The 14,748-nt window shown below is 39.5% G+C and overlaps 1 protein-coding gene across 1 annotated transcript; it reads right to left on the reverse strand.

The window, feature by feature from the left end:
- Positions 1-7,944: 7,944 nt before the first annotated feature.
- On the reverse strand, positions 7,945-10,847 carry npbwr2b (neuropeptides B/W receptor 2b). The gene is made up of 2 exons (XM_034131724.1): positions 10,817-10,847; positions 7,945-10,484 (listed from the first exon to the last, which is right to left on the reverse strand). The coding sequence occupies exon 2, from the start codon at positions 9,637-9,639 to the stop codon at positions 8,629-8,631; it is 1,011 nt and encodes a 336-aa protein (XP_033987615.1). The 5' UTR covers positions 9,640-10,484; positions 10,817-10,847; the 3' UTR covers positions 7,945-8,628.
- Positions 10,848-14,748: the final 3,901 nt, after the last annotated feature.

Genomic DNA, 14,748 nt, shown 5'->3' on the forward strand with positions numbered 1-14,748 from the left:
TGTGGGAGTTCTTTCTTTTGATTGCTCAACTCCTCAGAGCTCTGCTTCAGACCTAGAACACAATATTCGTCCAGCTACAATGCTCAAGACACTGATGTACGGTATTACATTTGGGAATTGGAGACTGTTAGTACTGCTGAGACTATTTCAACACAATACTGAGCTTCATCATGTTTCTGCAGGCCACATCATCTCACAGTGACAGTCACAGCAGCACCAACACTTTGTCCATGTTTTTTTATTAGAAAAAAGATTTTACGATGTTAGTATAGTGAAAGAAAACAAATATGAAGGTCCCTGATGTCAACGTGTTGTGCAACAAACAATCTGTTCTCTGTGCTTATCATGGTCCATTGTAAACTCTGCAACAGACCTTCTTTCCACAGGTCTTTTCTACAGTTTTTATATAATGTTGTATATACTGTATGCTCTGAGGCAGACTTTATATCGACTGACTTTCCCTTGCTTAAATATAAGATAAGCGTGAAACATCTCGTGAAGGTCTAAACATAGGGTGAATATCATTGTACCAGCTTTAGTGTGTTACACAAATATGGAATTATTGGGATCAATACAGATTGATAACCTTATAAAAATACCTTTATCTGTCTTAAAAAAGAGCTTATGGAGCAATGGACAACCACTTTAATAATCAGTTGAATGTCAATGATATACAATAACCTTGGTCAGTGGAGCGAAACTAGAATTAACCAGAAAAGAGACATAACTGAGACAAATGCAGTGACTGCAAATAATGATGGAAACCACAGTGGGCCAAACATTGACTTGTCCTTATTGGTTAACCCAAAACAACATGCTTTCACAAATACTGTTCATTCATTTCTGATAGATTTCCTGGGGTAAGGTGACTTACGGTTGGAAAATGAGATGCAGCTGCTGCCCTACAAGTGATCGGAAAGTTAGTTTCTGTTGTGACATTTCTCATGTAATGGCAAAATGAGAACAATCTGTGTGAATTGTTCCCTTTAGAGCTTTTAAAGCAACTGTCTTGTGGGAGTTTCTGTTGTGCATGTGTGTTGTTGTGTGTTTAAACAGAGGAAGGAACAGAACGACTAAAACAATGGTGTACTGATTCCCAATACCTCAGAAACGGTAGAGAGTGACAGGTCAGATAAAGGCAATTATTATTATAGTCTGTGTGTATGTTGCCAAGGGTAGAATATATAGTGACATGTGAAATTCAGGAAAGCATCTATTAAAGTGCTGTGATGTTCATACAGTGCAGTATTTGTAAGGGTGTAAACATGCAGAATGTTTATTTTAGCATATGAATACAACCAAGCTAGTATGAGGATGTCAGGAAGTAAATGGATTCACTACTCTCTTAAAATGTAGCATTTGTACAGCTAAGGCTAACCAAAATCCAGCTTTAACTGGGTTTGACCAAGTGGAGTTGAGCCACTTAAAATGTGTACTGTGTGTGTGATGTCCTAAAATGGCCACCTTGTAGACGTGAGGGGCATTCTGACTGAGTATGACTTAAATGTGAAAATGTAGTGCGTTCCAGTTGAATCGTATGTGGATTGGTTGTACACAAGAGATGCACGGAGAGTAGCAATAATTTCTGGGATTACTGTACACAATGTATTTTTCAGATGGTGAAAGCATGAGGCGACTGGGCTCTGATTCAGACTCAGGGATGCAAGGATCCTGCAGGGGAGACATTTTGGAAAAAAATGCAGCACATTTCATACGTTTCAGTTCCTGAGCGGTGTGAGCGAGATGCAAGGTCAATGAAGAAGGGTGTAGCCTACATGTGTGTAAAAGCACCACTGGAAACACATCCAGTATATAGCTACACACTGCCATCTACAGTTCAATCATTTAGAGTGAACATTCATTTATAACATGGTAAACGACAAAGATGAATAGTGAAGAGCCTTGATTATGAGATCCCATCCTCACATAGCATGTATAGGAGGGTAAAGATAATGTGTTTGGTTCAGGATACTCTTATCTGAAGGTTTTATAGGATGGATCACCAGTACCATTGAAACACTTGGGTTACTGTAGCTACAATTTACATACAATCCTTTTACAGTACATAATGTGGAGACATTTCACCTATTCCCCAAATTCTTTCTTGAATCATGCGCTGTTTTATTGGAATATTGAAGTGGAAACAAGAGACATAAATGACACATTTTGTTTTGTGCAGCATGTCTGTGGCTATTTTTAATTACTTCCATCTGCAAGGTCTGTTTCTAGTCAACATGTTAGATTACATTTTTACATTACATGTTACTTGTTAGATGCTTTTATCCAAAGCGACTTACATACTCAATACTGTGGGCAATCCCCACAGGAGCAATTTGGGGTGAAGTGTCTTGCCCAGGGACACAACCACATGCTGACCGCTCTATCCACTGCGCCACACGCCTCCTAAGATACAATTAATAAGGATACATGATGTGACTCAAAAACACTCTATATCTCTCTGTCATTGATACACACACACACACACACACACACACACACACACACACACACACACACTTGGTAGGAGACTATATGGACCAACACTCCCCTCTAGTGCTGTAATGTCTAATCACATTCTAAAATTAGCTGTTTTGATATCTCCTTTTCAACTGTACCACTTGGAGGCGCTCATCTTCTTTTCTCTCAGACAAATACACATTTACCCATGATGCATGAAGTGACAGGCACAACATGAGGGTGTGTAATGAATGAAAGAGACAAGGATACACAATTAATACATTTTTATCTTAAAATGCATTTCACTCAAACGGCTTGATTTCCACCCCAGCAATGAGAAATATGCTTCACACTATTAGGGGTTGAATTAAACATTGTATTCCTCAGGTAATGCCCTTCTGTTTAGGAAAAGGGACAACGATAAGCAGATAGACTGACAAACTAAAAACTATGATTCTGAAGGTATATTGTATGTGTCATGTAATCAGCACACCTGCACTTTAGTGTTGTGAAACCTGCAATGAATTTCTTTTTTTTGGCCACCTGAAGGCAGCAGAAACAAGTTGACACAAATATATAAACTAACATGTCACACGGTTTAATAACGGGGTTCATTGATGTGTTTTAATAGATTCTGAACAACGACAGAGCACTATGACACAAAATAAATTAACCTCAGGTAAAACGTGCTAGTTGGATCAATAAGTTGATGATTACATAGTTTTCAGGGATTTGATGACAACAAGACAAATGTATAATACCTGTCCTTCAGTTCTCCTTTTATCTCTGGTTTGGTCTCCACCAGATCCTGAGAAAAATTGTTTTAGGTCTCCCACTATCTTCGCAGCTAGTAGCAAATTGTCTGACGTTTTGTACTGGGCAGGAACACAGTACATTTCTCTGAGTAAAATTGACTCAAATTGAAGAAAATGTTACTCTAAAAATATTACATTTGGTCCCAACCTATATAGAGTAAAATGTACTCTTTGATCAGAGTTGTATTTTTAGAGTTCATTTTACTCTATTATGTGCTTAGATTTGACTCTGCTTAATGGTTATTTACTCTATGTAGTGTATATTAAAAACAACTCTACTGTCATTTTACTATTAATAGAAGGTCATTTTACTCCCAATCGAACGTCATTTCACTCCAACTAGAAGGTCATTTTACTCAGAATAGAATAAATGAACCATAATGATCTTTACAATAAAAAAGGTCAATAAACCAAAGTGCTTAAGGAACATGAGTGGGCGTGTGTGAAGCTGACCATTGAGCGGCCCGACCAAGCAAGGAGGCAGAGGCTGAGGGTGTTTCTCAATCGCGAGTATGCTAGCACATGTCTTCCGAGTCACTTGCTTCAGAAGCTAGGCAAGAATCCTTCCTGGCATTCGGAAAACGAAGAGTGGAACAGGCTAGCAAGTGTGCAGGTGTGCGTCATATGAGAGGCCCCGCCTTACATCTTCCGCCACAGATTTGGGGAAATTGGTCCGTGCGCAAAGCATTGTGGGGATTTTAAGGACGCGAAGTCTACCCATGTGCTGCCTCGAAATTTCCCCCAAACCAAGGACGCAGCCTCGGTGGAATTCCAAGTATGCTGGACATTGGAACGGTCCTGCTGCGCCACTTGATGACGTAGTATCCTTGAAATATTGGCTTGGAAGCCAATATCCTTGCGATTGAGAAACGGCCAGAGAGTTCAAATACAACCCGGTGTGGGCATTTATTCATTGTTGTGGTACACAACACATACACAGCCTCAATATGACTGTCTCACGTGAACACAGTCACCAGCAACAAGAATCTCACACACACACACACTAACAGGAAAACAGAACCTAAATGATTTACACACAGGACTAATCAAACCAACAAGACACAGGTGAGGAGGGAGGAGAAAACACAGCGCACCAGGTGAACACAATCACCAGCAACAGACAAGACGGGAGGGGGAACACTTTTCAAACTAAAACAGGAAACAGAGACAGACAAACTAAAACCTAGACAGATCGTGACAAATATATGCATAAATTACATATATTCACATGCTTCCTGTGCAATGTGGAACAAATGAATATACTTCGCCAATATTGAAGCTACTGTATATCCTACGTAACGGAGGCCGAGATCTATGGCCCCAGAGATCACCTCCGTTACAGCGTGGTCATGGTTTAACTGCAATAGAATTGACTCTGCATTTTTTTATCGCACTCTAGAAGCTATGAGTAATAAATACACTCCAAAATGATTAAATATCACTATTTCAGAGCAAAATAGTAATTACTCTGGAAAAAATACTCACCAATATTTCCTGTGTAGATTTGTAACCCTTAGATGCATAAGTGGGTCTTTTTTGACCCGGTGAGGTGGTTTTCTTGAAGTATCTTTGTAATTACATTTTTGTATCATTTCATATTCCAGCTATTCCTCAAAAAACATGTTTTGGATATCATGCCGTTCAAATTTTAAATGTAAACGTTATACATTTTATGAAATTGTAGTTTTTGTATTACTACCCCAAGCTTCCATAAGTGGGTAAAAAATGGGAACCTTTGATTCTTGTCACCTGTGGCTGTCCGGAATACATTCACCGTAGACCACACAGACTACATCAGAAGTGACACCTCTCAGGAAGATTATTTTACTCAGCAAGATCTGATACCTGTGTCAGTATAATAATAATAATAATAATAATACATTATATTTTTATAGGGCTTTTCAAGGACTCAAAATTGCTTTACAATATAAGGTTAGGGTGGGGGGTATTAGGACTATCAAACTTGATCAACCGGCATGAATTGATGGGGGGTGGGCTATGAGTAGACAAGAGGAGAAGAGATGAGTTTTGAAAAGGGACTGGAATACTGTGAGGGTCTCAGAATAGCGGAGATCTTTGCATCAATATGTTCAAAACGTTTTTTTTCAAAATGTAAAACAAATGTCTAAAATTATAAATAGTGAAACATTTAATATAAAATATTTCTAGTGTGAACCAAAATATAATACTAAATATTATACCAGTGATTTTTCTTAACCAAAATGACAAAAATGGCATAAAAACACATATTATTCTAATACGGTTCCTTTTTGACCCACTTATGGAAGAGTGTAGGGTCCAGTCACTCGTGCATCAAAGGGTTAAGAGCACGGTCTTTACTACAAATGACAATGCCCAAAACGTTATGTGAACATATTGAATTGAGCTATTAGGTATTAATGTTGACTCTGTTAAAACTGATACAACTGTTTTGAGAACTCCGCAGCACTGCACCATGTCCCTGGTACAGTTGGACAGCTCAGCGCTAAATGACGGACGCAGCAGGCTGTTGTCGAGATTGAATCTGTGACCTTTCGCAGACAAGTAGCTCTTACCACTAATCCATCCTGCTGCTCTTCAGCTGATAGCTAAAGTGGTTGGCCATGTAACAAATCTCTGTGGTGACCCTGACCCAAACCATTGATCACACTGATTATAACAATAATCTATCCGCATTTGTTTCTATACATCAGCGCGGTAAAATCCTGTCAGTGAAAAGGACAATTTTTGGCACATTTATTGAATTATTCAAATAAAGCAAATGTGACTTTTTTATATCTAAAATACATGAATACCAGTGGGAAAATATATTATATATTTATTCAGTCATTATCAGGTATTGAAAGACATGAATGATTGGTTTAAATTCATAAATACATTTAATGACATGATATTTTGTTATTTTTATAACAAGCTGCATAAAATACATTGAATCAGGATCTTCAACTCAATTTCATATTAGAATGAAGAATATTTGACTATACATTTCTATGATTGTACAATTAAATGTTGATTTAAAATAACCATTTACAGCAGGGCACACGGTACAGAGAAGTTGCTGCTGCTGCAAGCTTGTGATGTTTGCTCAGTTTGTAGCCATCAGTCTGAAAGGAGTTACACTGACGTTGTGTGTCATGATTTGCAACATTTTTCTGGGTAAGTGATTTCAATATGTTCTTGTTCAGAATACTGTCTTACTTTTCAGAAGTCTCAAGATTTGTTGTAACTCTCCTGTGAATTTGAACAGGCAATTATTATTTGTTCAACTTTCAAGCACATGGAGAAAGCTCTAAACACATTACATGATAAACAACACTTTTAAATCATTATACATGTAATTATATTGAGAACAAGCATTTAAGTATTTTAAGCAACCCAGCTCAACCAAATGTATATGTTCCATATGTCTTTATATTATGTTAAACAATGTTGCAGAATAATTAAAAATGAGTTTATGTTGCTGAATTTGAATCAAAGTACATACATGTATATTTTTTGTATTGGTGTTGTGATTTTACATAGTAAATCATCATCATGTTTTTTTCAATGTCTTCATGCTCTTCAACTGTGACACAGGAACGCTAGAAGGAGATGTACAATAAATGCCGATTGTGAATCTCATTGAATCGCAGATAATATCCGACAAGAGAAGGAATAACTGTAAACCACTGAAACAAGCTGTGTAAGACTTTAACTCCCCTTAGGGGCATTTTTGCCACAAACTCTATAAAAGGGCCTGGCTGCATGTTCACGTAACACAGCCCTGTTGACAACAGAGGGCGACAAAAGCTCACAGAAAATGAAGATGTGATGAGAAACACAGATTATATTTTACATAGCCCTCCTGTCCCATGCCTGTCTAATAGCAGACCTACAGTACTGTGTCAGGATTGGTAAAGTTGCATTTTTTATTTTGTTAGGTGTTAATTATATGATTAACTTGTTGGTCCAAGCAGTGCCCTCATTTAAAGAGTCCAATGTCATTGTCCGGGTCATATTTTGCCAATGGATCATGATCATTGTACACAGGGGCGCCACCAGGGATTTTGGGCCCCATGAAAAGATATCACATTGCTTACTTAAACATGTTTTTCTTAATGTTCTAAAATAGTTTGGGCCCCTGTCAGTCACGGGCCCTTAGAATCATCCTAACTTTTCACCCCCTTACGGCGCCCCTGATTGTACACCTGGTTGAGAACCTTAAAACCTTTAGTAATTTACAAATGTATAATTTATCTGCTTTCATATAACTCAAAACAAAGCATAATTTAAAGGCAGATTACGTTTTTACATTCATGATCAGATAATCTTTCTCAATAGTTCATAAAATGTTGTTTTTATAACCAACTTTTTCCCTCAAGTTTTTGCAATGGATAATAACGGCCTGACATGCATCCTGTTACCCTCCAACCCTGACTATGCTCATGAAGTTGATTTGATTGACAGCATGCAAATCAATGACACTGTGTTGAACTGTATTTTCTCCACACAGCAGATGTTCCCTCCCTCAGAGGCAATCCTCAGTTCTCAGTTGGGTTGAAGTTCAGTGAAGGTCACAACTGTTTGCAGATGCACGTCTTGGTTTGCTGCCTCACAATTACATTTTTATATCCTTATGGAAAATGTCTGAGATAACTTTAACTGTAAAATGATCCGAATGAATGACGCGTCTTGTAGACAATGACGATGGGTAATTCAGCTCAAAGTTACAGTACAACAAACAAGTTGTTTTCAATGCTATTTTTTGTCCTGGATGTCAAACATTCCTTATTGCAAAGAATATTGCCCATTTCTATAAAGTGAAATATGTTCTCTCTTACACTGTGCTCTCAGAGCCATTAAAGGCTGCACTAGGCAAATTATGTAAAAACAAAAAAAAGAACGGATAAAAAAGATCTTCGTGTCTCATCAGGTGATTTAGATTGGCTGGCATGAGATCACCTCCGACCACATTGAGTGGTGAATGTAAAGTGAAACCCAAACAGTGTTCTGTCTAGAAAAAGCTCGACTTACAAATATTATTTCACATCCTTTACTATAGTTTGAACTATTTATAGACGTGTGTTGTCACATTAAGAATGTTGTGTGCTTTGATTAGGCCTGTTTTTCTTTATATCAAGGATAAATGAGACAAAACAAAAGATAGCTACCTGTTGCTATCATGTGCAAACAAAGTGCATATTTGCCTAGTGCAGCTTTAACAAACCAAGCAATTCAAATCTGCGAAAAAAAGACATTGTGAATTTAGATTTGAACATAAATCTTTGCTATCAGACTTTTCCATCGCATTCAGTCCTAACTCAGCAAATCTCTGCAGATCTCTGCAACAGGTTTCATTTGTCACACTATGGTACATTCAGGTCGTTCTACACTCCAGCATTTTTTTGAAGGCTTTCCTGAAGCTGTCGTCCAGGAAGGCGTAGAGGAACGGGTTGAGGCAGGAGTTGGCGTAGCTCAGGCTGGTTATGAAGTAGGAGATCCCGATCACGAGTCGCGTGTCCCTCAGGTCTGTCGTCAGAGCCACAATGGTGGTGAGGTGGAACGGCGTCCAGCAGAACAAGCACACAGCCAAGACGATAAACACCATGATGGTCACTTTCTTCTTGGCTTTGTCCAGCGCTTTGGCATTGCTGTTGAGCCGCATGTTCCTCAGCTTGTAGAGCATCATGGTGTATAAGATGCAGATGGTGGAAACCGGAATGGCGAAGCCCAAAATGAGTGTGTAGATCCGGCTCGCTTTGAACCAGAAACTCTCGGGGCTGGGGAAGCTGAGCACGCAGCTCTTCCTCCCATCGTCTGGGTTGACGAAGACGCCGGCGAAAACAGTGAAAGGCATGACGATGAGGATAACGAGGATCCAGACACATAGTGAGATGATCTTGGCTGCTCGGTAGGTGCGGTAAGGCATGCGTTTGGACCTCACTGTGGCCAAAACAACCAGGTAGCGGTCAATGCTCATGATAGTCAGGAAAAAGATACTGGAGAAAATGTTGTAGTGGTCTATGCTGAGGATGACTTTGCACAAAACATCACCAAAAGGCCAGTAGTGCAGCAAGTGTTCGGCTATGTTGATCGGCAACACCAAAGTGAACAAATCATCGGCGATGGCTAAGTTCAGGATGAACATATTGGTTACTGTTTTCATCTTGGGGGCTTTGAGGATCACGTAGATGATGGCCGTGTTGCCTGTCAGTCCCACTGCGCAGATCACAGAGTAGATGATCGGTAAAATTACGTAAAAGTCGAAGTAAAACTCTGAAGGTAGAGTGCAGTTCAGGTCAGTGCTGTTCCCGGATGTCAGGGTGTAGAAATCCACAGAGTCGTTGCAGACGGGGGGTGCCCCACCAGAGACAGACACATTCTCCATGTTTGAAAACACTAAGAGTCTCTGAGCATTGTGAAAACAATTTTAACCAATTTTAAATATATTACAAATTACTTTTTTTGAAAAATCATTGGTGTATTTGTTTCCCTTTTTTTAGACACCTAGATTTCACAAGATACATGAGTAATTTGGTATTGAGCGTGAAAAGTTAGTTATGCACAGTTCAGCAAACAAAAAGGCTCAATTACATCAGTGTAGAGGATCAGTCTGTAGAGCAACAGTTCCCAGCAGAAGTCAATGAGCAGCAGTCCAACATTAATTTAGGATCAGTATAGTTTCACTGTTATAGTTTCAGTTAATAGGGTGTTTGAAAAAGAGAAACATCAAATAATTATGTTACCTTTTCCCATGCACTCCTATTCACTGTACATACTTTTACAGACATAAAAACATTTTATGCATGAATATAAATCCTGTCAGATTATGTCTGGTGAAAATCTCACCCTAGTAGAGTTGGTCAGTGATTCACTGAGGATGTCCTTGATCCTTAAAACAGCAGTTTTGTGTCAGGGTCGATTTTCAAAGTCCAGTGTTGACACATCGTTTTATCTCCACTGGTGTTCCCCTTCACTTTTCCCTTCTGAAGTCGGCTTGAACATCACATTCAGTCTGCCTTTGTTGCGTTTGCCCTCATACAAGATATCCTTCCCCTCCTCTTTAAATATCTCATCCCCCGTTTCCGAAGATTTACAATGAGAATATGAAGGTTGAACGTTTCCACGATAATAGATACGAATTGCTTCAAGCGGTGGTGCTTCCTCTCGTTGCTTCATGCGCGATCCGTAGAAAGTGCCAAGGTTTTACGCACGAGTGGCGCATCCCAAAATCTGAACGAAAGAGAGACATCAATTATTTGCCTTGCACACATTTCAAACACAGCAGTACACATCGTGAATGTACTAAGATAGGCAACAGGTGGAGCTTATCCGCCTGTCCACAACCTTTATTTCTAAATCAAATATATAAAAAATATATACAACCGGTAAAACTCCTGTTTATTGAGATTGGAAACATTTTGCCACGCGATATAATTCCCTGTTGGCAAAGTTAATCTACTGGTTTTATATCCAAAGTCATGTATACACAATAACGATTTATAGATAGAAAGCGTACATTGTCAATAAAAGTATTTCGCAAATATGAAAGTGAATTGAGTTACCTCTGTCTGTGTGCCTGATAAAGTCAATCACCTCCAGTCCGTCCTCTGAGGTAAACGCGCAGCTCTGCAGCCTCTGCCCGGGTCTCTCTCTCTCTCTCTCTCTCTCTCTCTCTCTCTCTCTCTCTCTCTCTCTCTCTCTCTCTCTCTCTCTCTCTCTCTCTCTCTTTCTCCACGCTCCTTGAAGGCAGCGCCATCGACCGACGTCATCACGAGATCCCCGTGTCCATCATGTCAAAATCATATATTAAATTCTTTTTTTCCTCTTTTTGTATGGGAAGATTTTTACTACGTTTGTCCTTTGACTTCACTTGAGCTATGGTGCAGGATGTCGCCACTCTATTGTCCGTCAATGAGATAATACAGGTTTTTTTATTGAGATACAGCATGGCTTGTGTAAAACGACGGTTCCCTTAATGTGTCCCTTCAAATTAAAAAGTAATTACTAATTTAGTTTAATATACTTTCACTCCTTTTGTTTACAATATCATCTTTTGGTTCACATTTTAAGCAGCCCTTCACAGCTGTTTCAGTGAAAAAATTTCTGATAAATCCACTGATTACTACCTGCACATCCACAAAAAGTATTATTTGGTCTTTGCTGTTGAGCTGATAAATGCTCCACTATGTTAGAAAAAGAGCTAGATATAAATAAAATGGCTCAAGCACAAATGGAAATACCTGGGATGACATCACCATGACGTTGTTTGGGTTATTTTGTCTAACTTTGGATAACTCCTTTCAGAGCCGCATAGGAAACTACAATTGTTTTCCGCAGGTGGAGCAGTTCTCCTCATGATGGGTACACTTGGTAAAGTGCTTTTAGACTTAAAAGGGGGGCTTTGTTATGTTTTTCAACTTAATGCCTGTTTGACTGCTATGGTGCTGGATTGAGGTAATTCTATATTGTTTCAAGGGGGCCTCCAGTGCCTTTATTTCAGAGACATAAGTGAAGGCGGGAGACAGAGGGGATGAAACATGGCAAATGGTCCCAGGCCTTATTCATACTCCGGTCTTATCAATTGAGCTACAGTATACGGCGGCCCGAGGAAATTCTATTTTAAAGAAGTTTCCGGTTTCTCATGCGGCATCTCAGAGTTTTTAACTGAACATTTTGATCACATCGGCTGAGTTTTTTCAAAGTCAAGTGTTGGCCTGGAGGGAGACACATTGAAATCTTCTGTGGAAATCAAAAACTTCCAAAACTTCCTCCATGACATGTGAGATGGAAGAAACTGTCTAACTCGTCGATTTCAAGAAAGTTTTTGACTTGCTCTTTACAGTGTGATGGACAGTCGGAATTGTATTGTCTGAAAGAAAATGTGTCACACATGCCAGATACGAAATATCCTTCCTCACTGCAACGTCTCATTCCAACTCCTGTTTTCTTCTTCTTTAATTTTTCTTAGCAGATATCCTAAAAATGAGAGATCATGGGATTGAGGCTTCAGGTCACTTTGAGCTGCATGGTGTTCTCTCTCTCCCCGTGCTTAAGTATTTTTTCTCATATTTCCTGTTTTTATCTCTTTGTGTCAGTATCTGAAGAGCATCTTTTCATACTTTGAATTGCCCAGATATATGTGCTGGTTCTGAGATAGTGTAAGCCTTTCAAGCCAAACAACTATGAAAACAGCATTTTGAGACAGTTTTCTGTTTTTAAAATGGCATTTTCTCAAAATGCGTGAATGCCTTTTTACGTGGGCCTGTGTGTGTTTGTGTGTGTTTGTCTGTCCGTCCGTTTTTTGTTGTTGTTAAGGTCACATTTAAAGGTATTTGTTCACATGTTATGTCCAGTAACTTACATTTGTATATTTACAGAAGTAAGGCTATACTGTTTCAAAATTTAAAAAATGATTTAATACAATGATTTGATACAGAACTTGCAAGACCCTTAAAGTTATGTATAGTTTGTAAAATAAATACATGTATGTATCCTTTAACAAAATAATTGTCCTCATCTCTTGTCCAAGCTGCCTTCGGGTTTAAGACACCTCTTTATAACCTTCCTCTTCTCTTTAATCTTTTTTTCCCCTTCACTTCTAAAGTGGATACGTTAAATACGTTAAAATCAACAAAGAGTCATTGCGTTTATCCGGATTCATGAAAATTACAGTAAACACTTGTTCCCTGATCCTCCTCTTTCCAATTCTCCCCTCTCTCTCACCTCCCATAAGCTGCCAGTCGACACTTTGATCCCTCGCCTCAGCACTATATTTGAGATTTACATTTTTCTTTTAAAACCACCTTTGCTTTAAGCTCACCAACTATTTTTCTTCTCGACTCTGCTGCTGTCATTCGCTGTTGTTCTGTTTGCCCTGCTGTTATACGTACCAAATATGGAAACTCAATTTATTCTACCATTCTTCTAAATGGCTTCAAAACAGCATCATTTATTCTTTACTGACACAAACTGAAGCACTGAAACATGAACAGCTTCCCTCAAGTGCTGAGCGTCAACCAAACATTCCTCGTAGGTGGCAATGAAGAAACATTTTGTGTTTTTTGTAATGTCAAGGGAGTCATTGTGATCTAGGTAACAGTAGTTTTTGATGGATCTTAAGGCCCTGACACACCAAGCAGTCACCAGAGAACTCGCCGACGCCGACTGTTGCGTCGCCGTGTTCTCCTGCGTCTTGGCCATGTGTCGCACTGGAACACACCGCAAAGACTTCAGCTGAGCACGTACGAACTGCGCATGCGTGAGTGGCAATAACTCTCCTTACCAGCAGGCGGCGGTAGTGTGTATTCGTCATTCAAAAGAGGCAACAACCGGAAGACAGAGAAGAAGAACAGACTGCGCGATATAAACAAACAACAAATAGCGTGTGCGTTCCATTTTCACTCTCGTCCATCGAAAACATGTTTCGTGCGGTACTGGAGCTATCAGCCATTGGAGTGTTGCTTGTGGAAGACATTCTCAAGCAACCGATTCGCTTCTCATGCACTGATTCGCTAGCTGAACAGCCAATCAGAGTGATTTCTTTGTCCGACTGCCTGTGGCCGACGCACGGCCGATTCAACATGTTGAATCGTCCGTGCGTCGGCCATGAAAGGCCAAATAAGGCGTGTCACGGCCGACGGTGCGGGACACACCAAATTGAGTTTGGGCGACAGGGCACGCTTCGTCGTCCGACTAACGAAAACGGCCGATTTCGGCCTGGTGTGTCAGGGCCTTTAAAGTGTAATAGACACCTGGCAGTCAGAAAACTTGAATAAAACATAAACCAGTTATATTATTGTCTGGGGCATGTAATGCATAATGACTTTGAATTCAGTAACATTGATAATGCCACTGTGTCATACAAGTTTAAATCCAGCTAATTGGTGTAATGATCAATACAACCCGACAGACTTGGTCAAGATCAATTAATTGCTTTTGTGCGGCAGGAAGTGGTCTGGAGGGTGACATTGATGCAGTGACATATCGATCAATAACACATACACGACCTTTACCAGTCAGAAGACAAACCAAAGAGTCTTTGGGTTCACACATCATTTAACACAACACTCCAACACGTGCACTTATACATGGAGAGCAAACAAGCCAAGCCCTAATATCACTGATCTGTGGCTTTACTTTTGTGTTGCTGCAAAGTGTTGCTTGAAAGTTCCGAAAAGGTTGCAAAATAAAGCATTAAAGAGGACATATCCTGCTTATTCCTAGGTGTATATGCATGTGTTGCTTCAACTGTGACATGTTTACATGCTTTAATGTTCAAAAAACACTTTTTTAACATTAAGCTATGTAAACATGTCCCATTACAGGCACAACATACATTCTATGAACCTGAAAATAATCAGTAATTTGAATATGTGTCTGCCTTGCTTTGTCGTTAGTAGACAGTTCATGTTATGGTTGGGCTCAAAAATGAACCGCCCATTTTATATCCCCGCTGATTCTGTTCAGGAAGACAGGAGCGTTTGAGTCCATGGCA

This window comes from Trematomus bernacchii, unplaced genomic scaffold, assembly GCF_902827165.1.
Source record: "Trematomus bernacchii unplaced genomic scaffold, fTreBer1.1, whole genome shotgun sequence".
NCBI classification, from domain to species: domain Eukaryota; kingdom Metazoa; phylum Chordata; class Actinopteri; order Perciformes; family Nototheniidae; genus Trematomus; species Trematomus bernacchii.

What these genes read in the sequence shown, in the direction of transcription:
- npbwr2b (XM_034131724.1), bottom strand. Translation starts at nt 9,639, where the DNA reads ATGGAGAATGTGTCTGTCTCTGGTGGGGCACCCCCCGTCTGCAACGAC.